Below are 24,861 nucleotides of genomic sequence, written 5' to 3'. Positions count from 1 at the left end.
AATATATACACACAAATTTGTGGTCATATAGACAACCACATACACTTTTCAATCAAAATTTCTTCTTAACCCATAATTTATATGTAAAAATCCCAAATCCACTCTTCAATTTCACTATTTCATCTTCTTGATTTGAGAAAATAAAGGGAAAAAATGGAGGGAATTTGTACTAGTTGCTTGTATTCATCAATAACCTCATTATCAATTGAGTACAAAAACAGAAGGAAACTGTTGAATACAGTTAAAAAAAATCGAACTTTATCGACTAGGATTTGTGCAGTAAGTAGTGTTTCTACTGTACAGACTCAGTCGGAGAAAACTGCTTTGCTAGTGAAGGACATTTCTAGGACTAGCGCTTTGGAGCAACTTGATATTGAACGTGGAGTTTGCATTCCATTCCGGAAGTATTCTCCAGAATCTGTATGAGAATTACTTGCTTCCTAGTTTTTTTGGGTTTTTTTGTTTGTATATTGTTTGCTGGAAAATTGATTTGGGGGTATGTGAATAGCATCCTGGTAGTTATTTTGCTAGTTTTCTTTGATAATTTTTGTGGGTTTGTGCAGAAAATCAAGTTTTTATTATGTCGAATTAGTTTTGCCTAAGAAGTCTGGAACATGTAAATAAATTCCTAGATAGTTATTTGTTCTCTCTTGGTTATTTTTTTGGGTATATATTGGAGAATTGAATTTGTAATGTGTGATTAACATCCCTGAGATTATTTGAGTTCTTTGGTAACTTTTGTTGGTTTATGGGCAAGTTAAGTGTGTAGTATGTGAGTTACTTCTCAATTATTTGCTATATTATTGGTTAAATTTTTGTGGATGTATTGGAAAGTTAAGTTCATTTTTATATGGGTTTATTTGAAATTTGTGTTTTTGATGCAAACATTGGGTTTTTAGGTGAGAAACAAGGTGCTAGAGTCAAGAGGACAGATTTTTTCTTTGGTTGGTAGAGGAATAGAGATTGTTTGGAGTTTGGGGATTTACTGGACTACACTGGTGTATGATTATTTGGTGGGTCGTGACGAAGAAGTTGTTCCTTTCCGTGCTCGGCAGCTGAGGAAGTTGTTGTGTGATTTGGGACCTTCTTTCATCAAAGCAGGACAGGTTTGGTGTTTTTAAATTTCTGAAGTTCAAGAACAATTGGTTGTTATATTTTTTTTTGATAAGATAAGTGAATTTATTGTTATATTTTTTGTGGATGAGTATTGCTCTAATTGGAAATTTTAGACTTTGGAATCTTAAACTGGAAAATGATTCTGTATTAGCGTGTATAGCCAAAGAAGATATATAATGCCAGTTAACCATGAAACAAACTGTTATCAGAAGAATATACATTGTGCAAACATAGAGTAGAAGACTGTAGAAATGCTATAAATTGCTGAAATTGTGTAGTAAAGAAGTATTTCACGCTCCATTGGCTGGAAATTCCTATAGACAGTAAAAGTTACTTTAGGATGACTCAGCAACATGATTTTAAGTCTGATATCCTCTTTACTAGTGTTCGTCGTTTTTTGGGCACAAACAGAAGTCTTTTATTGGATCACTATTATGTGCACATCGACTGAAAATGGTGAAACCTTCAGTGGCTTATTACTATACCTCCAAACACATTTAGCACTTCTAAGGGTCATTGCAGAAATAAATATTGCTTAATGAATACACGTTAATCCTAACTTTAGAGGAACAATGGAACATTTCTATTTTACAGAGATATAGTCAATACCAGTGACAATTGGAAGAGCTAGACGCATTGGCAAAGGGTGCAACTAAATATTAAGAAATTAAACCTCTTTGGTAAAATTGAGTTCAAATTAATGCTTCCTGGTCATCTTATATTTCTTGTACAAACATAACATGTGATAATTTCCAAGAATGTGCACTTAGGCTTAGATGTAATTTCCTTTTGATTTTGCTGTTCTCAGCAGCAATAGTTATTTGTTTATTGTATTGTTTTCTCTGCAGGCAAAGGTATATTATTTAAATAGACTTACAACTCTTTTTGCTTAGCTCTGTTTTGTTGGTTTTTATAAAAGATGGTGGTGCAGCAAAAATATTAAAAGTCATTAAAATTGTCTTAAAAACAGAAAATCTGCAGAATAAAATTCAAAAACCTAAATTATCTCAACTAAATTATCCAACTAAATTTAAGCAAAGACTCATCCTGCAACTAACCACTTAATATTCTAGTAAATATGTAGTAACAAAAACAATTTTCAACACTCCTCCTTTGCTTCTGTTGCTGCAATTTTAAAAAGTTGCTCCTCAATTTTGTTTCTGTTGTTCGTGCTTTAGGATTGTTTTGAGCATCTATGAATTTTCATATACTTTTGTAACCCGACTATTTCTTCTTCCTTTTTTTTTTTTTTTGAAATTGGTAACTTTTTATATTCCTCAGCATTAAGGGCTATGCTGGCCACCTCCAAAAAAAAAACTGTTACAACAAAAGGAAAAGACTAAAAAGAAATACTTACAGAGATCCTATGAAGTCCACTAATTGGATCTCCTCTTCTATATCCTGTTCTTTACACCAAAAACCTAAAGTAGTAATTACTTTCCATTTGATCTTCTGTATTGTACACTCCTTTCCTTCAAAAATTCTCTGATTCCTTTCTTTCCATATAATCCACCATATACATGCTGGAACTGTTCTCCACCATCTTTTCTGACTTTTGCTGCCTCCCCTTTTGATCCAGCAGCTAAGAAGGTCAGAGGTGTGTTCAGGCATAGTCCAATATTCATTGGCTATGCTTGTAAACAGAGCCCACACCTGAGCAGTTACCTTACAGTGCATGAATAAGTGTTTGTTAGTCTCCAGAGCTTCTTTACAAAGGAGGCATCTGGATACTATGTTGATGCCCCTCTTCTGCATTGCCTCATGAGTCAAACATTTTTTCCTAGCAACCAACCAAGTGAAACACTTCACCTTGGCAGGAGCCACACTTTTCCATATTGTGTTCCAAGGTCCAATGGATCTTCCTGCACATCTTTTAAGTCCCCAGTTGTATAATCTATTCACTGAAAATACCCCATCTTTGTGATGTCCCCATGCTAATCTGTCTGGCTCTAGAGTAGTACCTGGGAATCCACCAATCAAGCCCAAACACTCCACCATTCCATCAATCTCCCAGTCATTTAGCAGTCTTCTAAATATTATATTCCAACCTTGTGGTGACCACATCTCCTCTATCTTGCTGTTGGTATTTGTGCATATTGAGAAAAGAATAGGGAACAAGTCCCTCAAAATCCCATTTCCACACCAATCATCTAGCCAGAACTTTGTTTTGTCTCCTCTACCCACCACAATTTTTGAGTTGTTGTTTAGACTCTCCCAAAGGTTTCTGATGGTCCTCCACACCCCAACTCCATAAGTTTCATTAACTTCACTAGTGCACCACAAATCCTCTTGCCCATATTTGTGGTTTATTATCTCTTTCCATAGAGCCTGCTCCTCCTGATTATATCTCCACAACCATTTTGAGAGGAGGCTCATGTTATGAACTTTTAAATTTCTCACTCCCAGCCCCCCATTTTCCTTGCTTTGTTGTACTACAGGCCATTTCACCAGGTTGAACCCCTTTTCTATCTTGTTCCCTTGCCATAAGAAGTTCCTTCTGAGTGCATCTAAAACCTTCACTATGCTACTAGGAATAGGAAAAAGGGACATCACATAAGTGGGTAAAGAATCCAGAACTGAGTTAATTAATGTAACTCTACCTCCCAGAGATAGGTATTGAGATTTCCATATAGCCAATTTCTTCTCTGTTTTCTCAATAATGCCATCCCAAATTTTTCCTGCTTTGTGCTCAGAACCCAAAGGCATCCCAAGGTAAACTGTTGGGAGCTTCTCTATCTTGCACTTCAAGATGCTTGCAAGATCCTCAATCTGTTGCACTTCCTTAATTGGAAAAATGCTACTCTTTCTCCAGTTTACTTTCAATCCTGAGCAAGCCTCAAAGACCACCAGGATCACTCTTAAGTAGCAAATTTGTTCCTGCTCAGCTTCACAGAATACCAATGTGTCATCTGCATACAAAAGATGTGTTAGTTCAATTGTATCGTTTACCCTGTTCTTTATGGAAAAGCCCCTTATCCAGTTATTCTGAGAAGCAACTCTCATCAATCTGTCCAAACCTTCCATGGCTAAGATAAATAGAAAAGGGGATAGTGGGTCCCCTTGTCTCAGGCCTCTTTCTGCTGGAAAAAACCCAACTGGTTCTCCATTTACAAGTATGGAGAACCGCGTGGTTTTAATGCAGAAATTCATCCAGCTTAACCATCTCCACCCAAACCCCATCTGCCTTAGGACATTGATTAGAAACTCCCAGTTCAAATGATCATATGCCTTCTCAATGTCTAGCTTGCACATCAGTCCAGGGATTCCACCTCTAATTCTAGAATCAATGCACTCACTAGCTAGAAGTGCAGCATCTATGATTTGCCTTCCTTTGATAAAGGCCATTTGATGCTTGTTTATTAGCTTACTGATCACCTTTTTTAACCTTTCTGCCAGCACCTTAGCTATGATCTTGTATACCCCTGTGATCAAGCTGATAGGTCTAAAATCCTTTAGCTCATTTGCCCCCACCTTCTTTGGAATTAAAGCTACAAAAGTGGCATTAAAACTCTTTTCAAACTTTTGATGAGCATGAAATTTGTGGAAGGTTTGCATCACATCGTCTTTGATAGTTTCCCAAAAAACACTGAAGAAAGCCATTGTATAGCCATCTGGTCCAGGTGCTTTATCAACAGCACACTGTTTTATTCCTTCCAAAACTTCTTCCTCCTCAAAGCCTCTAGACAACAAAATTTGTTCTTCTTCTGTGATTGTTTGAACATCTAAGATGTTCAAAGATGGTCTCCAACTTTCTGTCTCCTTGTACAAAATCTGATAAAAATCCACAATTTCATTTCTGATTGCAACAGGATCTGAAGACTCTTCTCCATTAATCACTAAGGATTCTATAGTATTGTTTCTTTTGTGGGATGTCGCCATTCTGTGGAAGAACTTGGTGTTCTTATCTCCATTCTTTATCCACTGAATTCTGGATCTTTGTCTCCAATGGATTTCCTCATTTCTAGCTACTTCCTCATACTCCATTGCTATATGAGCTTTCAAAAGTTGCTCATCATCTGTTAATGTTCTGTGCACTTGAATGTTTTCCCACCTGCCAATTTGTTCCAGTAGGTGTTCTTTTCTGACCCTCCAGTTGCCTCTATTTTCTTTGCTCCATTCTTTGAGCTTCTTTTTTAAGAAGCTCAATTTTGAGGCTAGTATAAAGTCAGGACTGCCGGTCACATTAAAGGAACCCCACCACTCCTTAACTTTGTCTCGAAAGCCCTCCACATTTAACCACCACTTCTCAAACTTGAAATATGATTTTTTGAAAACCTCATCCCCACAGATCAGTACTATTGGATTATGATCAGACCCCAAACTAGGTAAAGTACTTTGTCTAATTTGGGTGAACATTTCATCCCAAGGAAAAGAGTACAGGAATCTGTCGATTCTTGAAGCATTTTTCTGATTTTCCCCTCCTCTCCATGTGTAGGGTCCCCCAAATAAAGGGGGATCCACAAGTTCCAATTCATTGATGCAACTGGAGAAATCAGACATAGCCTCGGAAATTCTGCTACAATTGGTCTTTTCAGATGGAAACCTTGTGGTGTTGAAATCCCCACATACCACCCATGGCCCTTCACAGAAGCTCCTCATTGCACCCAACTCCTCCCACAGTTCCTTTCTCTCCCTCCCATCGCATGATGCATATACTGCAGTGATGAACCAGATGAGGTCTTGATTTAAACCACTGAAACTGCAGGTAATGCTTTGGTTTCCTCTTTCTACTGGTTCCCCTTTCCAATTTCTTTTGTCCCACATTATCAAGATACCCCCCTTACTACCTAAAGATTCCATCCACATTCCTCCCATCCATCTGTTTCCCCCCAACTGCTGCACATACTCCCCTACCTCCCCCCTAAGTTTCGTCTCCACCAACACTATTATGTCCACCCCCTCTTGTTGTATTCTACTTCTTACCAGATTCCTCTTGGTATCCATGTTGAGCCCCCTCACATTCCATGAAAATATTTTTAGCTTCATGATAAATGTGAGGTTGCATTTCTCCCTCTACTCCTTGTTGCACTCCTGGACTCTTTATCTTTGTAATTTACATCAAAGATAAGATTCCTTACTTCTTTGGGCACCATCTGATTCTCACATGTCCCCGAGATGGGGTCTATTTTTGTTAACTCTTTGAGCCTCCTCTGGTCAATTTTCAAAAGTAAATTGAAAGCTTCCTCTGTGCACCCCTCGAAAGCTACTCCAAACTCTTTGCTTAGCCTCAACAGATTTTTCTGTACCCATTCTGTTGCCTTGCCTTCGACTTCTTTGCTGCATTCCGAAGCATCACATTGAATGGGTGTTGGGTCACCCAGAATTGTGATTTGTTTTGAACTATTCTGCCCATATAACTCAGCTTCTTCTTCATTTGGCTCTTCCGAAATTTGTGGAGATTCTTCAGCATTCACCTGTGTGTTGACTTTCGATTGTATATAATTGCTAATTGAATCTTTCACCTTTGTTTCTTCCATCAGATTCTGATCAGTTGAGGAGTATATAATTTCATGATTTTTTTCCCAGCGATTTACATCGCAAATAAAAGGTTCAGGTTCTGTCGGGCAGTCTTTTGAAAATTGGGCTTTTAACATGCCCAAATGACTTGGGCCAGGGTTTAAAACCAAGTGGCCCTCTATTTGTTTTGAAGTGGCCCCCTTTATGACTTTTTCACCCACGTGACTTCTTTCACCAAAAAAAACCTTTTCTTCTCTGTTAGGTTTAACAGGCAGCTTTTCAGACCTATGAATATCTCTGCACCTAGACAGATCTGATGGGTTCCTCCCTCGATACCCACCCTCGTCTCTTTCCTTACTTGTACACGCTCCCTCATCGTACTTCTTACGAAAAGTCACCGGCGATTCTACCCATATAGGTAGAGAGAAGATGTTCTCCTCATCGGCGATCTCGATGGATGCCGGAATTTTTTTTGCCGGACCTTTGACACGAATCCTAGCCCAACGGAGATGATTTTTGAGATCGGTTTCTTCTTCTGTCTCTATCCAGCCGCCACACCGATCTCCAATTTCCTTCATTATTGGCCTGGACCAGAGATGTAGAGGCAACCCTAGAACTCAAATCCAAAACCATTCGAACTCATGGGTTATTGGGAAAGCCCCAATGGTCGGCGACCACCATTGAAGCTTTAATCTGCTCCCTTGTCTTCTCCAGTCACCCATCAAAACGTGTTCTGCTGCTTTACTGGACTGGAATTCAAAAAGAAATAAAATTCCATTCATATCATAGACTTGGACTCCATGCGCTCCATTCCAAGTCTGTTGAGCCCATCTTCTTACATCATTTCTAGTGGGTGTATCATCTTCTCCAAAAAATTTCCCCACTAGACAACGTGCCAATAGGTCTTCGTCTTCTAATTGGACTCGAGCTTGCAACATGCTGCCTTCTTCTGCTAGCTCTGTTTCAATTCTGGTCCATTTACTTTTCTGCAAAACGTCTCTATAACTCCTTCCCCCCTTGTTAGCAGCATAGTCTGCCTCCCCTGATAATTTAAATGCTTTTGTTTGTTTTATACCCCTATTAATGAATGCTTCTATCTTCTTAGCTAACTTTCCCCACCCCTCATTGAATGCACTTTCTGGGAGTATAATAACTGCTCTGTCACTACCTTTAACTGAAATTAGAGACAGGTATCTCCCGTATTGATTGAATTTCAAAGCTATAAAGAAGTTCGTTGAGAAATCCCTGCATCTCCATGACTTGGCTGCTTTCCCTCTGATCCCTGAAGCCTCTGTTAGCCTTTTGCAGACCCAACCGAGTGCTCCCCTGCTAAGAACCATTCTCCTCATGTGATGCCTAGCATCTTCAACCCAGTCATACCATACTTCAGCTTTTGATCTAGACTCCGTGATGTCGTAAGACTTCCCCCCAGATCTGAAATAAACTCTGTTGTCCATCTGAACAGCAATGGAGTTTAAAAAAAAAAAAAAGAGAGAAAGAAAGAACGAGAAAGAAAGAAAAAAAAAAAAAGAGTAGTATTCCGGTGGAAGAAGTCCACCGGAGAAAAGAAAAACCTCCGAAGTCCAGAAGGGACGTCAGAAGATTGTCTCGAAACTAGTGCCTGGGAGCATTTTTACTTGTTTGCAATCTTCAGATTCAAATACTATTTCTTCTTCCTTTTTTCTTCTTTTGACAACAACATTGTTTTATCCAAAAGCTCTTTTGAAAATGTTTTAATTTGGACATTTGTAGGATTTGCAAAAAGTTGTTGTAAGGATTTTTCTTCCTTCACAACATCCCATAAATCATAGGATTCAAAGTAAGACTTGAACTTCACTAATCAAATTTATAGTTTTCACAAATGAAGATTTGTGGGTTATTCAAAGAGATATTGATGCTTGTCATGATTAAAATAAGTATGGATAAATGTGTATGGGTCCAAACAGTTATTGGTTAAAAACAGTTTAAAAGTTTGGTGTTGGTTGAAAACAGCAGGAAGCAGGGTTACAAATTGATATTGGGACCCAAAAGTTAAAAATTAGTAAGGGTTAAAGATGGGGATCATACGTTAAAAATAAGCACGAGTTAAAATAAGTATGGAGGTTAAAAGTGGTTGAGAGTTCTTCAATGAACACAGATCCATTAAGATCAATGGAAAGGAAGAACTCATAGATCTGATAGAAGTTCCGATACCACTATTGGTTTTTCAAAAGATGGTAGAGCAGCAAAAATACTAGAAGTGATTGAAATTGTCTCTCAATTATCATTATGCACAGAGGGTCTAAATAGCCAACTTAAAAACAGAAAATCTGTAGAATAAAATTCAAAAACCTAAACTATCTCAACTAAACTACTTAATTTTAACAAAGTTTACTCCTGCAACTAAACAACTTAATAATCTAGTAAATCTGCATTAACAAAAGCAATTTTCAACACATTTAGCTTACCTAATTTCTTACTCATTTATACTTTTGTTCTGAAATCTTGTTTATTATATTATATATATTGTACTATGTCTCTGTTTTTCTCTCGATTTTTTGCAATAGCATACATGCATGTATTTCTTCCGATTAGTTATCTGTTATTTCTTTCTTACAGGTGCTTGCGAACAGGCCTGATATCATCAGAGAAGATTACATGAATGAACTTTGCATTCTTCAAGATGATGTTCCTGCCTTTCCTAATCAGGTAATTAGATGACAAGTGAGGTGCAGGTGATGCATGCTTTTGTTACATTGAACACTTTTCCTTTGATCAGAAATCATTGACAATGATGTAGGTTGCTTTTAACATCATAGAAGAGGAATTGGGCCAGCCTCTTGAAGCTGTTTTCAGCAAAATTTCTTCAAAAACTATTGCAGCTGCAAGTTTGGGTCAAGTATACCGTGCTACTTTACGTGCTTCAGGGGAAGAAGTTGCCATAAAGGTTGACCATTTCCTGCTTGCTTGCACTCTTTCTTTTCTGTTGACCAATTTTACTGCTAAGTCTTGAAGCCTTTTATCGTATCATCAATGTGTCACCACACTTTTGACCTTCTTTATAGTCATTTGGAGAACACCTGATGCAGAACTAGTAACAGTCATAAGACGATTGTCCATTACATAAATAGCTGAAAAATATCTGGATGGCCATTGAACATAGTCAAGTAGTAAAGCTTTTTAGATTTGTTAAGGTCCAATATTTCACACTCGACACAAATGTGCATAGAGAAATCATGTGTGTTATCTAATCATTCCTTTTTTATGCTAGTTTCATATACATATATGCATCTCATTTGAAGCATCTGGCTGTTCTTAGAAGCTTCAAAGAATTGACTTAACAATATGATGTAGTGGTATTCATAATTGGGGTTTGCTCTTTCCTTTTAGGTGCTAAGGCCGCAAATAGAGCCTATCATCTACAGAGATCTTTTTCTCTTCCGCACTCTAGCTTCCTTCTTGAATGGCATCAGTCTACAGAAACTGGGGTGTAATGCTGAGCTTATAGTTGATGAATTTGGTGAGAAGCTATTGGAGGAGTTGGATTATACCTTGGTAGTGCTGCACATTCCTATTTTTGCAAATTGAATGGGGAAAGAAGTTTTGCTTATTTTGGAAGTCTTTCAATGTTTGTGTTCTGTAATCATCCCTCTTCTTTTTCCTTTCTAGGAAGCTCGTAATATCGAAGACTTCTTGGAAAATTTCAAAGATGACCCTACTGTTAAAATACCTCGGGTTTACAGACAGCTTTCTGGTTCACGTGTTTTGGTGATGGAGTGGATTGATGGAATTCGGTGCACTGACCCACAGGTGTGGATCTTTAGTTTTCCTCAAAGTGTGCTTTGGGATGTCCTCCTTGTATTAATACATCGTCATTCTTGTGACTTAGGCAATCAGAGATGAAGGAATTGATATAGATGGATTTTTAACTGTTGGAGTTAGTGCAGCCTTGCGGCAGCTCCTCGAATTTGGCCTATTTCATGGGGACCCTCACCCTGGGAATATCTTTGCTATGCGTGATGGACGCATTGCCTATGTGGACTTTGGCAATGTTGCTGTGCTCAGTCAGGTAATTTGATGGATCGTCTGTATATCTGGTATTTAGTTAAATGATGCCTGATGTGATTGACTTTATGTGTATGTGTGTGTTCAATGAGCATGCCAAATACAGGTCACAAGGAATCCCCGGCAATCTATTATGGTCTTAGACTAACATATGGTCATGTATTCATCCTCCTTAGATTATCTAAATCGGAAGTTAGGAGGTCAAATTTGCTGTCATTGACCCGAAGTTATTGCATGCCCAAATAAAATGCATCTATTACTACATAAGTTTGAGGTATTTGTAAATTATGAAACTCTGAAGAAGGTGAGAATTGAGGGTTTGTAATTGCTGATTATTGGGTAAAGTTGATATGTAGAACACGTTGGTTAATATCAACTTGCTTGTATAGGGTTGTCTAGATTCTGCAAAGTGGTTGCAGGCCCTTTCATTTAACCGCTGTAAAGGGAAATGGAAAGAATAACACCCCTTTTCTATTTTGAATGTACTATGAATATAGTCTTCCTTGTGGCTTTGCATAGTCATTTCTTCTTTGATGATATATGTGATGATGATAATAATATTACAATGTTATGCTAGAAATCTCAAAAAACAGAGTTTCCTATGAGAAACTTGAGTCAATGTGCTGAAAATCTTCAATGTCTTTCCTTTCGATGCAAACTGAATCTCAAAAAACAGAGTTTCCTATGAGAAACTTGAGTCAATGTGCTGAAAATCTTCAATGTCTTTCCTTCCGATGCAAACTGAATCATGAGAGATGTATTACAAGATATGATGCATACTGAAGTTAATTATATCAATCAGGAAGGTAGTGTTCCAGTGATATTTGTATTGTGACCTGTGAGCCTCACCAAGAGAATGATCATTAATGTGAAAGGGGAAGGTTCTTGGTGTTAGAGGCTTTGCTGACTTCTATCTACAAACTGGGATTAGTCCTGCTTTCTAATTGGGTTATTTTGTGCTTCAACTTTTTGAATTGGAAGAATCCATATGAGGAGGTGTAGAGAATAGAAGACTAGGGGTAGCCAGGAGGTACCTAGCGAGCTATTTCTACTGAATTTCACCTAAATCCTCAGGTTCATTCTAGTTCCATCTGTTTATTGTCGCTTTAAGTCTTTGTTCAGATGAACTTTCAACCACCTATCTATTCAGAGGAGGGACTCAATGCCTTAACTATGGTAAAGAAAATCAGAAGAGAAGAAGATTTTTCCAGAATAATGACCGAAGATTAAATGTTCAGACGAGGGACTCTATCTGGACTCTGATTTAATGAAGAAAAAGAGAGGAAGATTTTCCAAAACAGTAGCCTGTAATTCAATGCTAGAGGAACTCAATACCTAAATTTGATAGCATGAAGAGAAGGAAGAGAAGAAGATTTTGAGTAGAATGACCTGAAATTTAATATTTAGAGAAGGGACTCATTACCCAAAGTCTAATATCATGAAAAAGAAGAAACGAAGAATACTTCTTCCGTTCAGAACCCAAACTTCAATTTTGCAAAGAGGTGTTTAGCTTGAAATGTCACCAAAATAGGGGCTAGAAAAGTAGTGCGCTAGTACGTCCATTGAAAAGAAACACAATTTTGCCAGAATGGTCATCGAAAGGGGCACGTATGCTGCCACAATGGTCACCAGAAAAAGGTGTCTAGCTGTCAGAACAATCACCGGGAACTAAGGAGGCATGGATAGTAAAACATAGAAAAGAAAGAAAACCTTCACCGGGTGGGTGACACAAGACCACCCTGCAGTAGGCAAAAGTAACTTAAATCTCTACCAAGATTATAGGGACTGTGGTACCATGTGAAAAGAGATACCTCTCTTGAAATTAGTTTGAGGAATAATGTACAAGAACAGCTTCTCATTTTGGAGTCTTATGTATGTACAACTATGTTGCTCGGACTCTCCAAAACTGTTGCCGCACCTGTGTCGGATCACCAAAATGCACTACTTTTGGAGTATCCGATATGCATCATTCGACATTTTTGAAGAGTCCGAGCAACGTAGATGTACGATATGTTAAATAATTATTCTCTTTTATCTTTTCTGTTTCAAAATAAAATAAAATTTTCTCTTAAACAAACAGGGTTAGTAGATACAAAATATTTTATGGTATCCTTGTGAATATAATGAAACACCCTCCAAAATTAGGGTATGCATACATCCTACCTTCCCCAGGTTGTTGTTGTACCCTCCAAGATTCTCCTAGTTAAGTTCACTGAATCAAGAGTTCTATGGGATATTATCAGTTCTCCTTACTTTCAACATCTATAATTGCCCAGAGCTACTTGTCTATTTTCCAGTTGGCCTGCAATTTTGATTCTATCTGTCTGTCTTCTCTTTTCAGCAAAATAAACAGATTCTGATTGATGCTGTTGTCCATGCGGTGAATGAGGACTATGCTGAGATGGCAAATGATTTTACTAGACTGGGATTCCTAGCTAGTGGAACTGATGTTGCCCCTATTGTTCCAGCATTAGAAGCAATATGGCAAAACTCACTTGAAAAAGGACTTGCCGACTTTAATTTCAGAAGTGTTACAGGTACCTTGAATGACTAGCTTTGTTAATGACTCACTTTGCTCCTGATCCTGTTAATTGCACCCTGCTCCCAACTTCTAGAAATTTTGTGCTTTTTCCTGTGTAGCCCCTTACTTGGTTATTATGCCCTTTGAAGTTGGCACTAGTAGATATGTGAAAAAAAGCAGCTAAGAACGATAGACATTGTGATGACTGATGCCCTAAACAACAAGCTCTCACCATTCAGATCCTTATGACACCTAAAATTTGCAGCACACTTTGTTGCACCAAGATAGAGATTAAGCTATGGTTGTTTTTCGTAACCTTTTCCTTCTTTCGATACTGTCCATTGTAGAAATTGATAACCTACTAATTTGAGCTTAGTATTTCTAAAGTAAGATATTTCATGCTTTGACTGGTGCATGCTTGCATCATTCTATCAATTCATTTTACTGGATTAGCATCCTTGACCAGGAAGAGAGTAGATACCACACAGCATCTTGGCCTGGGGTATGGCCTGTAATATTATAATTGTAGCTTCACTTGGAACACTGCAGTTTTTAGAGATGAAGTGGTCTTTTGACTGGATATTTGAGCTGCAACCTGCCCCATTGCCTAATTCATGTGATGCTAGGATATATATTATACTCTTCTGTTTTGCTGATCAAGCTGTTCACTGAGAAAACATTATGGAATTAGGTGTGTTTGGTAATTGGAAAATTCCACGAAGAAGTCATTTTGTAGTGGTTGTTTACTGGAAAATATTTTTAGGAGAAGGGGGAAGTTGACTTCACTTAAAGGTGGAAGTAATTTTCCTCAACAATAATCCAATTCTTAGTCCATGTCACTTGCTATAACCAACACTTACTCTATCATTATCGATCTTTAATACTCGATAAAACACTATCCAATTGACATTATTATGAATCTTTATTGAATATTGTTTTACAAAGTATTTGTTATTCACCAATCAAACATTGAAAAGTAAGTGAGGAAACCACTTAATTCCCTGAAAAAACATTTTCCATTATAACATACATTTTTACTTTATAGGTTTAAAGAAATTAGGTGTCGTGAAAAATACAGCTCTGAAGGGATTCTATATTCAGCAGAAACCTTATAATACATATGAGTGATACTCTCACATTGTTAGACTGCTCTGACAGTGACCTTGCAGACTGTTATGGTTACTAATTTGTTTTTCTTCGTTAGAAATAAGCATTATTAGACTTATTATAGAGATTGAGTAATAAGGAAAAGTGAAAAATCTTGTTAGCTGGCTTGAGGGTTGTTCTGGTTGCAAAACCACATAATATCGGTTAAACTTATAATCATGACATACTTGTTTACATGCCTGATGTGTTTTATTCTGGGAGTGAATGAAGCTTCAGAAATATTGTCTATGCTCTGTTGATTTACTCATTTTGTCTCTTCCCTTATTCTTGATGTTCCACCTAATTTTCATCATTTGTCATGTCCTCAAAATACTAAAATTACTGAACCAAAACCTTTCTTTTAATCAATAAAACTACAGAATTTATATCTTCAGCCTGAAAGTTGCAGCTATTCCTTCTATTCTGTCACTCTTCCAGCCACAGAGCTTCTCATGCATCATCTCCACACCTAGGAGCTTGATTGAGTTGAATACTATGGACATTCAGATCCTTATATTGTTCTATTGACAAGTTACGTAGGGGTCATTGATGTAGAGATTAGTAATGCTGATTATTTCTTTTTGAATATCTAGTTTGATATATTACAAATTAGAAATTTTCTTCCTATTATGAGGGTTAGCTTTCATCAATTTAGTAGTTTTAATCCGCGTATTACTAATATCCACATTCTTATTTCACATTTACCTCGTTTAAAATATTTACATAGATTCCCACATATCTTATGCATGTAATATTTATAAGGAAAACAAAATGGAGTAATTAAACATTGTATAATTTAATGCTGATTTCTATGTGGATATTTTTTGAGAATGGAAAAAATATCCACATAGAAATCAGCATTATGTTATACAATGTTTGATCCCAAACCCAAATTTTTATATATGGAGATTCAATCTCCTAAAACCCAAACCCAAACTCTTTTATGAAATATGCAATGTGATTTGCTAACTATCCTATTTGTCCAACTACAAATTGACTACATTGAGGCATAAGTTGTTAACCTAATTTGAGTTCAGTAAGTCCTGATGAATAAAAAAATCTCTTTACCATAATTTGGTTCTTATAATTGGCATTTGCGACGATCAATTCCACTAATTAGGACTGCACCAGTAATTGTTTATGCTTTGCTGTTTGAAGACACCTGGATTTATCAATTTAGAACTATGATGCAAATGCTACCAGAGAAAGTTCAATTGTTTTCTAACATTGTAAATAATATTCTCGCTGCAGGCAAATTCAATCAACTAGTTTACAACTATCCTATTCGAATACCAGAAAGGTTTTCTCTTGTCATTCGTTCTCTATTGACTCAAGAAGGCATTTGTTTGACCCTGGAGCCTGGTTTCAAGTTTCTAGAGGTAAAACAGCTGGCTTTTCAGTTTGCAACTTCTGAGAAAAAATGTTTGTTTACTATTTTGTCCTCGTTAATAAGCCATCTGGTAACGTTGTTGGTCGGAAAACCAGAGAAACTTTTCTGCTAATCATTTGAATAAAATTTAACGCATTGATCCACATGCATTAAGTTTGATGACAAAAAGGAAACCTAGACCTGCTTGGAAAAGATTTTGAAATTTGGTATTACTCCTGTACTAAAGTAGACTTCAGCTCATACTCATGGCCCCTTGAAAGTTCTAATGAAGCACATTCTGTATTCTACTCTGCTTTTTACGCAGTGTAGCAATTAAGGCTAAAGGCCAATGCAAATAAGCGATGAATCATAAGGTTATTTTGGTTTTAGGTATACACCTATTCTTGTTGTGACACGTCAAATAATATGAGGCATTGTGCTGAAAATATTTGATTCTAGTAATATTACCATTTATGCATGCTATTTTGCACACTTTTCTTATGTTTATGCTATTGATAATCATGAGCATCAAATCAGGTCGCCTATCCTTATGTGGCAAAACGTCTCCTAACAGATCCTAACCCAGCTTTACGGGAACGCCTTATACAGGTTGGTTAATGATCTCTTTGTTTTATCATGCTTTATGAAGAGTGTACTATTTTCTATTTAACCTCTTGTTCGACCTTCTTTAAACTTTTTATTGATGTTGTATTTGACATACGAGATATTTTATATATTACTCTTCAACAAGTGTAAAATTAAGGCCTCAGATAGTTCTTTAAGTTATTTAAAGTAACTATATGATGAATGCAAAGAGTTGCTTGAGTAAATGACATCATTCTGAGACATTTCTAAACAATGGTGTGTCCAGTTCTACGGCTTACCTGACCCGACGTGTTTGGGGACAATGGCTCGGCAGTTATGATATACTTAACTTTTGACGTCTTAACTTTTTCTGGAAATCAGTGTCGAATTTAACTCTAGAAAGGGTAACGATTAAAATTACTGTAGTTAGGTCAAGGATAGTTGCAACATGTATTATATATGGTAATTTGTTTAGTTTATGAGAATTGTAAAGGCAGAGGCAACCGGTAGAAAGTATCGGTAGAAAAGGGACCAACCTTGATGGATCTAAAGTTTATCTTGGAGAAAATGGATCCAATCTGCTCGATATAATCCGTGCCTTTGCAGCTAGCATTCTTTCTGATGGATCAGATCAGATTGAAGGTCAACTACAGACCTCCTGATAACTAACTCATGCCTTATCCAGCTCAAGAGACAATATTATTTCTATTGTGAGAAAGTGGTCAACCTCTTAAACCCTACTGTGTCATCAGTTATCTGGTCAATAAGTCATTTGGATGACTTTTTTCTGACCGTAAATGGGTAAGTCATTGAAGTCACTTTTCTGGGATAGTTTTCAGCCTTTTGCTGTAGTATCATCAGTAATTGGATGGTGGTTGTTAACAATACAGCAGCTAGTTGTGGCTTTTTGCCTTGCTAGGCTTTGTTTCTTCTACCTTTCAATGATTTGCCGAGAACAAACTAGGGTCAGAAAATGAAAGAAATTAACAAGACTTGTCATGTGGCAGATTTGTAGTATTTGGGTATCTAGTCCAACTTCAGCCCAAACTTTTGAATTTTGTAATGGTTATTACAACTTGGTCCACCGAATTTTCCCACAATACAGTTTATCCAAAGTTAAGGTGATTCTGGTCCTTTGAGACCACTGCTAACAATCTATGATGGGATTTTATTTTATTTTCAATAGTAGTTGGATTGACAATTGAATCAAGAGGGAGACTTTTTGAAAGAGTGTCTGATTGAGTCTAGGCTGCTCTTCAACATCAATTAGCACATAGGTATTCTAGAGATACATTGTGAAAGCTTATTCATTCTGGATCTGGAGTTACCCTAATAATCAATATGACTTCATTCATCTAGGTTGGAAGTACCCATCCTCCATTAACTGCCCTTTCCCCTCCCAACACTTACAAAAAGAAAAGGAACAAATACTAAAAGAAAGAAGAAACCGAGGGATCCTTGATTAGCTTAAACAAATGGCACATCTCTGAAACAGTTTCCTGTGCAAGCTGTTGAGTTTATTTGGTTGCCTCGCGGTTATTGTTTTCTCTGCTTCACTTGTTAGGTTCTGTTCAAAGATGGTCTCTTCCAGTGGAAACGACTGGAAAACCTAATATCTCTTGCAAAGGAAAATGTCACGAAACTGAGCAAAAACCCTGCATTTCGAGGGAATAATAGGTACTTCTTGGCACTCCTTTTTTTACTGTTTGACGTAGTATACCTTTCGCATTATCCTGTTCCACTGTTATGTGTAACTTTTCACATTTTCTGGTTTGTTTTTTCAGAGGAGCAAGCAATCATTTGAAGAATGAACAGAAGTTAGACCTCACTGACACAATCAAGGATGGAGCTCGACTTTTCATAATTGATGAAGGAATTCGCAGGCAGCTTCTTCTTGCTTTGACCGAAGACTCCAAGCTTCACATTCAAGAAGTATGTAATATCTGATAGATAGATAGTTGTCTTATGTCAGAAGATGCATAATTCTAATGTGATTGTCTCTTGCAGGTAGTTGATGTATATAGACTGCTTGAAGACCAGGTAGATGTACCTTCAATGGCTATGGAACTAGCCCAAGGTACACTTCCATTGTTCATAGAGTCTTCCTTCCAGTTAAATAGGTAGATCATACATTTCATAATATATGATTGATCATGAGCTTTACATGTCTTAAATTTTTTCAGACTTACCATCCGTTGCTCGAGATATATTGCTTTCATGGAGTTCCTCTGTATTATCAGACAGATAGTCCCCTTCTGGTGCATTTCTCGACCAATGATATTTCAATCTGTTATCATGATGTAAAGTTGAGTTCTCCCTCGCCCCTTCCCCCTTCCCCCTTCTTTCCCTTTATTTCTTCGGCTCTTGATCGCATTTTTCCCATGGGATCGAGGTGGAATCTAGAATCTGCAAAGTCTTGGGTAAATATATTTGTATAGTATACGGTGAAGCAGTAAAGAGATGAAAGTAGTGTAAAATGAGAAATTCATGTCAATAGCACACATTTCCACAGGTATGATGCAACAAACCTATCGAAAAGATAGCATCATGTATAGCAGTGATTCTTATACAGTTCTTGTTTGCTGAAAACATATTACCTTAACTTAAACATACAATTGGTTTCTACTTGTGGACATTCAGAAATCGAACCCTTATTGTTCTTGATTTTATTGTCTGAAATGCCCATTGCAATGTCAATCATTGAGCAGGATCTTGTTACCCTGGCACCTGTTATATCCGACGCATAGGTGTTGAGTCCAAATCCCCTTGTCACTTCTGTTCTGCAGATAATAAGCCTTTTGGCATGTATAAACTTGGTGCCTGCACATCTTTTTCACTGAATATAAGAGGAGTGATATGTTGTAAGTACTCTTTTTGTAAGATAAATGTTACTCCATCTTGGACGGTAATATATTTTCTATATAATATAGTATCCTTTAATGCTCAAGTTTAATTAATTTTGAAACTCAGATGAAATCTTGAAAAATAAATAACTTAACATCACTTTGGGGAATCTATGCTCGTAATTTATTTTAGTATTGTCAAATGGGAATTTGAAAATTAAGTTGCATCACATAACATTTAAATCTAAGATTGAAAAAGAGTAAAAACAACACATTAGTTTGTTGAGAAATACACTTGTGTGAGAAACTCTGAATTCAAAGTATTGAGTATCTTATTATATACCAAGTACTAAGATAGTATTAAATTATTAATTTGTATCTCTATTCAAATGCAAGTCCATATGTGTAATTGTTGACAACCTATTAAGACAAGACACAAATGCATATGGTAACATGAAGTAATCTGAAGTCTTACTAAGTTTCTTTTATAGTTCTCCTTTTTTTTTTCTTCTTTTTTTATTAATTTGGGGGTAGGGGAAGGGTAAATGGAGAGAGGATTACAAGGTGGGGAATTGAATCCTTACCAACAAGGTGAAAGTTCAAATGGCCGAGTTACTCGAGTTACTGAGATTCTCCTCTTTTATAGTTCTCAATTTGACTGTTAGTAAAGTTTTAATTTCCAGGTTTTTATCTATTTCTTTCTAATGCATTTTAGATATCATTAGAAAAATTATTGTATTTTCAAGTTTTCTTAACAATCTATGACACATTTGCACCGGGTAACATTAAAACACTATAGTTACGATAAAACTCTTCCTACATCCAAAATACTACTTATATTACCACACTATTAATTAAGTGTCAAGTTCTGTTCTCCTGGATCATGTGTGCGAATCTGAGCTTAGACATTTCCCCAGTTGTGGGGTTACACTGGGAATGTTGTTGTTGTTTTTGTAAGGACCTCTTTGATGTCCTACTTGCTTACTCGTGTGGGATTGTAAATTGGTTCTTGGTCTAGGCATCCTGAGCTGTTTTTCCAGGTCTATAACACCTCAGTTTTGGTGCATATTTCCAGCATGGTTCTTGAGCTTTCTTGTTGAAAGGTGTCATCCGTTGGACTCAATTAACTTTGCTGGACGTCCTCAGCGTTCACATGGTCACAGGTGAGTTCTGTGCCTTTCATCTGTTTTCTCCTTCTTTTTCGGAGTTGTATACCTGTGTTTGCATCTTTATTGGTTTCTTTCTGGTGTTAGAGAGTCAAGTTGGTACTACTAATTGCTGGCTGATATTCCTTAGTTCTGTTTTAAGATGTTCACTGGTTTATTCTTTCTTTGTTTCGTTTGTATTATGTTGTTCGAGTACACAGTGAGATGAGTCTGGTTCGATACTTTTGTTCGTTGATCTGGTTTGTTTCTAGTGCATCTCTGTTTAGTTAATATTACAAGCAAAAGAATACTACTGCATCTAACTACACTGCACCAGAGAGTTCAATTTATGATATGAAAACACTTAAGAGGTTGTAACATGATTACCATAAAAAAGAGTGACTTGTTCATACATAAGCAAATACTAACTAATTACTTTCGGGAAGAACAAATTTTCTGTGTAAACGAATCCTTTCTGAACTTCATCAGATTGAGGCCATAATCCATATGTTCCTTTGGATGTCTTAAAGACACAAGAATAAGGTTTCAATAATTCGCAGTAGAGGAGCACCTCACCATCCGAAAACCTATAGTTTGGTACGATTTAATAAAGACCGGTATCTTGTACACTAAACAATTCAGTCCAAGATTCTTTGACATAGTCTTTCATCACCCAAATCTTAAAAATGTACTCTGTATGAGACTTATAACAAGAATAAGCACAAAGCATTTCTCTCAATACTGAAATACCATGTCCCAAAAACTAGTAGGAAACGGTATTTCTCTATACACCTCATCTGAAATACTACATGAAATCATTAAACATCTTCTTGACTAACCAACCCAATGAAATGCTCCATGAACAAATACCAAAGATTCTGTAGACATTAACATTGGGTGAATGCCAGTGGGATGTTTATTCGTTAATTTCCAGGAACCACTTTTCAAAGCTAGAATTTCATTGTATGACTCTTTATCAATCTTAAGGATCTTATAATCATTGTTAGTTGAGTCATATCCCAATCCCAAAGTACTAATGCTTTCCTCCGGTGAAAGTTTTGGATGGGGAAGTACTATTGATTCTCTTGTGGAGGGGTTCCATAGTAAAAGTATGGGCAGGGGCGGCTGATAAGGGTTAAAAAAAAGTCATTGGCCTTAGGCCCCCAATTTTAGGGGGCCCCATTTTTTAGTTAATTAGGTAGGATTAAACTAAAATAAAATAAAATTAGAACTAAGACAATAAATGCAAACGACATTAATAAAGTGATAGATATGACAATTACTTTTTACCTTTTCAATAAAAAGTTGTGTATTTTTTTTTTTTTAATGTACAAGTTATCTCTTTTTTTTTTTTTTACCTTATTCTTTTTTTAATTATATTTTTATATATTCTATCCTCCTCTCTTCCTATCTTCTATTTTTTCTATCTCTCTTATTCAAAGTTTAAGAATTTATTTGTTCTATTGATAGTTTATATTTTATATTTTTTCTATCTCTCTTATTCAAAGTTTAAGAATTTACTTGTTCTATTGATAGTTTATATTTTAAATTTATAATTTTTTAAATTTTTTTTTAAGGCCTCCAATTTGATTTTAGCCTTAGGCCACCAACGGGTTTGAGCCGCCCCTGAGTATGGGTGTTTATAATCACGATAATTACGAACCTCAATAAGAGCCAAGCTATCGTAACAACAAAGGAATATGTGATTCATCGGTTTACTGCTAAAAGGCCAATCAAGTTCTTGTACTTCCTCATCCCGTTGAACTAACGATAAATAAGAACAATACAAGGCCTTGCACTCAAGAGGGTACCCTTGGCTAACAAGAAATTTTTGGGAATTTTGGTTATTCTTGGCATGGTTGAGATGCTTCCTGGTAAAGTAAGGATCGGAGGTTAATGTCATCCAAAACTTTGAAACGCATTTGAATCGAAGAAGAGATCGCACTGGTAGCTTTCTAAGGATGTCTATAGTTATTTCTTCTTGCAAGTGAATTAACATGGCCCCACCAACATCAGTCTTCTTTGTTTTTGTTGAATGTTTCACAACTCTCCCCCCTGCACGCAATTCAAAATAAGTTAATGGTTGAATGCATGTCTGAACTATCAATATTGTTTCGCTAATTATTAAATGCAGATGATTATTTATGTAGGCGGATAGTTATAGTGTGAAATTCGTGAAAAAGTGCAATCATGTGTATGTGACGATTATTTCATTCAAAATTGAAGAATCAATAGTTCTCCGCTTACCGCCAAAATTTAAAAAAATAGCTGACAGTTTGTATAATATTATATCATGTAAAAAAATTCAATAAAATAGTCGCTGACTCATATACAGATGCAGTAGAAAGAAATACCTTCAGAAAAAGTTGTTTTTCTGTCCTCAGAGCTTATAATTTCAAGTAGAGTTTCTACTTTTTATTATATGCTCCCTAATTTTTTATTTTATTTTTTGCTATATGAAAAATTCTTCTCGGTTTTCCATTACAATTATAGGGGTGTTAATAGTGAATTTATGATTTTAATTTCACTTAAAACAAATATTGAACATTATAAATTATATTTATTTTTTTAAAACAGAGAAAAACTATTTACTTTTTAAACTGTTTACTTTTTATCAAGAATATTTTAGAACTTTGAATTAAACAACTCAAATCTTTATATTAATTTTTAAAGTTTTTAAATCAAATGTTTAATCTCTTATTAACTAGAACTAGTCCTTACTCTTATAAACAATAATATTACTATGTGAATTTATACGCTTAATATCTTTTAAGAAATATGTACTAAAAACAAGTAATATACAAGAACTAAAAAAAATTCAAAATTAATAATATTTTTGTGTGTTTATATATTTAAGGTCTCTTATTATAATTGGTTTTAGGCTACTAATTTTATTGAGATGCCCTTGAGTGGTAATGATTTTGTTAAAACGGACTCGACCAACCAAATCAAATTGGTATTAGATTTCACTTAATAAAATTATTAGTGTTCGTATAAATTATAACCATATCGAATAATAGAGATATATTTTTAATTTTATAAATATAAATTCAAAAAAATTGAATCGTCCTAAGATTTTTGTGTAAATTATATGTATATATTAAGACTATAAATTACATAACATTAAATTTGTGTTTTTGGGTTAGGGTGTTGATGAAAACAAGCATAAGTCAAAAGTCCTAAAGTTCTAAATTTGATTATACTAGAGTAACTGACAAACTAGTATGGTATGATTTTTATAAAAATAACGAACAGATTGAGTCATTTACTTATAGCTATCCAATTAATATTCGCTTTAATATCACTTTTAACTTCTTTAAATAAATAAAAATTGGTTGTTCTATGTAAAGATCAAAACCACAAATCCACAATGCCAAACTAATATATGTAATTGAACAAAACATTTGATATTATGTAATTAAAGTTGTTAACGGTTAATGTTATACAATTATTTTGTTTAACAATATAGAAACATTACTCAATTAGAGGTGGAACATTGTCATTATTATTATTATTTTCATTGGCGCAATTTACCCAACACTATTATTTATTTAAAGAGTCTAACTATTTCTTTTTATTATGATTTTCATGATTTATTTGTTCAATTAAATCTTGTATCTTTATCTTTTATATATATATATATATATATATATATCCTTATTTAGAAGTGAGAGTTGGAAAGGACCAACACTGCATTAATACTCTTGTACGACATGCATACAATTTTGTACATTAACTTTTGACTGCATTAATTAGTTGTACAACGTGCAAAAAGAATTATACATTAATAGAAGGACTAACACCAAGGACTAACATTGCAATTATTATTACTATATATTATTACTCATTACCTAGAAGGACTAACATTGCAATTATTATTATTACTCATTACTCCTTATTAGAATTATTATTATTACTCATTTGGCTCCTTATTAGAGTTGACACTTTAAAGCACGAACACGGCACTACCATTTTGTACACAAAGCATTTCAAATTGTACTATAAAACTAATTGTGCCTCATTAACTGTACACGTGCCTTTCTATATATACAACAACCCACATGAAGAATTAATTTTCTGACAATTTTGGTTATATTTTTCTTTAAAATAATTATTGCCTCGATTTTTATTTTTATTTTTAACATTTATTTTTTATTTTAAAAGATTGGAAATTTTATGTTAAAAATTTAAATAATAGAAAAAATGATTTATTTAACTTTTATCATCATCAATACTACTAATTTATTTGACGTTTTTTCTTAATCTTCATCTCATCATTAATGTTATTTATATAATTTTCTTAAATCACTTATTTTTTCTTTTTTAACTCTTTTATATTTTATTTTACTCTTATTTAGAAATGGGAGTTTGGAGGACCAACATTGCACTAAAGAGTTGGACTAAAAGCTATAGAAATTGTACATTGAGGCTCACCAAAAGATGAACTAAAGTAACTTCATCTACTTCTACTTTTTCTACACATATTTTTCTTTAATAAAATAATTATTGCCTCCATTTTTTTTTTAATTTTTAACATTTATTTTTAATTTTAAAACATTGGAAATTTTATGTTAAAAATTTAAATAATAGAAAAAATGATTTATTTAACTTTTATCATCATCAATACTACTAATT

General features: G+C 35.3%; 1 protein-coding gene across 2 annotated transcripts; it reads left to right on the top strand.

Annotated features, from left to right (window-relative positions):
• Position 1: 1 nt before the first annotated feature.
• On the top strand, positions 2–19,175 carry LOC125826515 (protein ACTIVITY OF BC1 COMPLEX KINASE 1, chloroplastic). 2 transcript variants are annotated; one of them, XR_007442942.1, is made up of 15 exons: positions 24–420; positions 900–1,106; positions 9,172–9,261; positions 9,353–9,499; positions 9,943–10,107; positions 10,222–10,362; positions 10,442–10,621; positions 12,959–13,154; positions 15,536–15,663; positions 16,191–16,262; positions 17,803–17,915; positions 18,023–18,170; positions 18,246–18,315; positions 18,422–18,543; positions 18,947–19,175. XR_007442942.1 is itself a non-coding variant. In XM_049505867.1 (14 exons), the coding sequence occupies exons 1-14, from the start codon at positions 154–156 to the stop codon at positions 18,484–18,486; spliced, it is 1,989 nt and encodes a 662-aa protein (XP_049361824.1). In that variant the 5' UTR covers positions 2–153; the 3' UTR covers positions 18,487–18,902. The 2 variants fall into 2 exon arrangements, 1 of the variants encoding a protein (XP_049361824.1); XM_049505867.1 differs by lacking the exon at positions 18,947–19,175 and having other exon boundaries at positions 2–420; positions 18,422–18,902.
• Positions 19,176–24,861: the final 5,686 nt, after the last annotated feature.

Source organism: Solanum verrucosum, unplaced genomic scaffold, assembly GCF_900185275.1.
Source record: "Solanum verrucosum unplaced genomic scaffold, falcon-dt-bn FXZP01000060.1, whole genome shotgun sequence".
NCBI classification, from domain to species: Eukaryota; Viridiplantae; Streptophyta; class Magnoliopsida; order Solanales; family Solanaceae; genus Solanum; species Solanum verrucosum.
Note: the sequence above shows the minus strand (reverse complement) of the source record. Positions and strands in the feature narration are given on the sequence as shown.

What these genes read in the sequence shown, in the direction of transcription:
- LOC125826515 (XM_049505867.1), top strand. Translation starts at nt 154, where the DNA reads ATGGAGGGAATTTGTACTAGTTGCTTGTATTCATCAATAACCTCATTA. An exon ending in CTTTCATCAAAGCAGGACAG is followed by an intron (nt 1,107 to 9,171) that starts GTTTGGTGTTTT and finishes TCTTTCTTACAG; the next exon opens with GTGCTTGCGAACAGGCCTGA. An exon ending in AGGAGTTGGATTATACCTTG is followed by an intron (nt 10,108 to 10,221) that starts GTAGTGCTGCAC and finishes TTTCCTTTCTAG; the next exon opens with GAAGCTCGTAATATCGAAGA.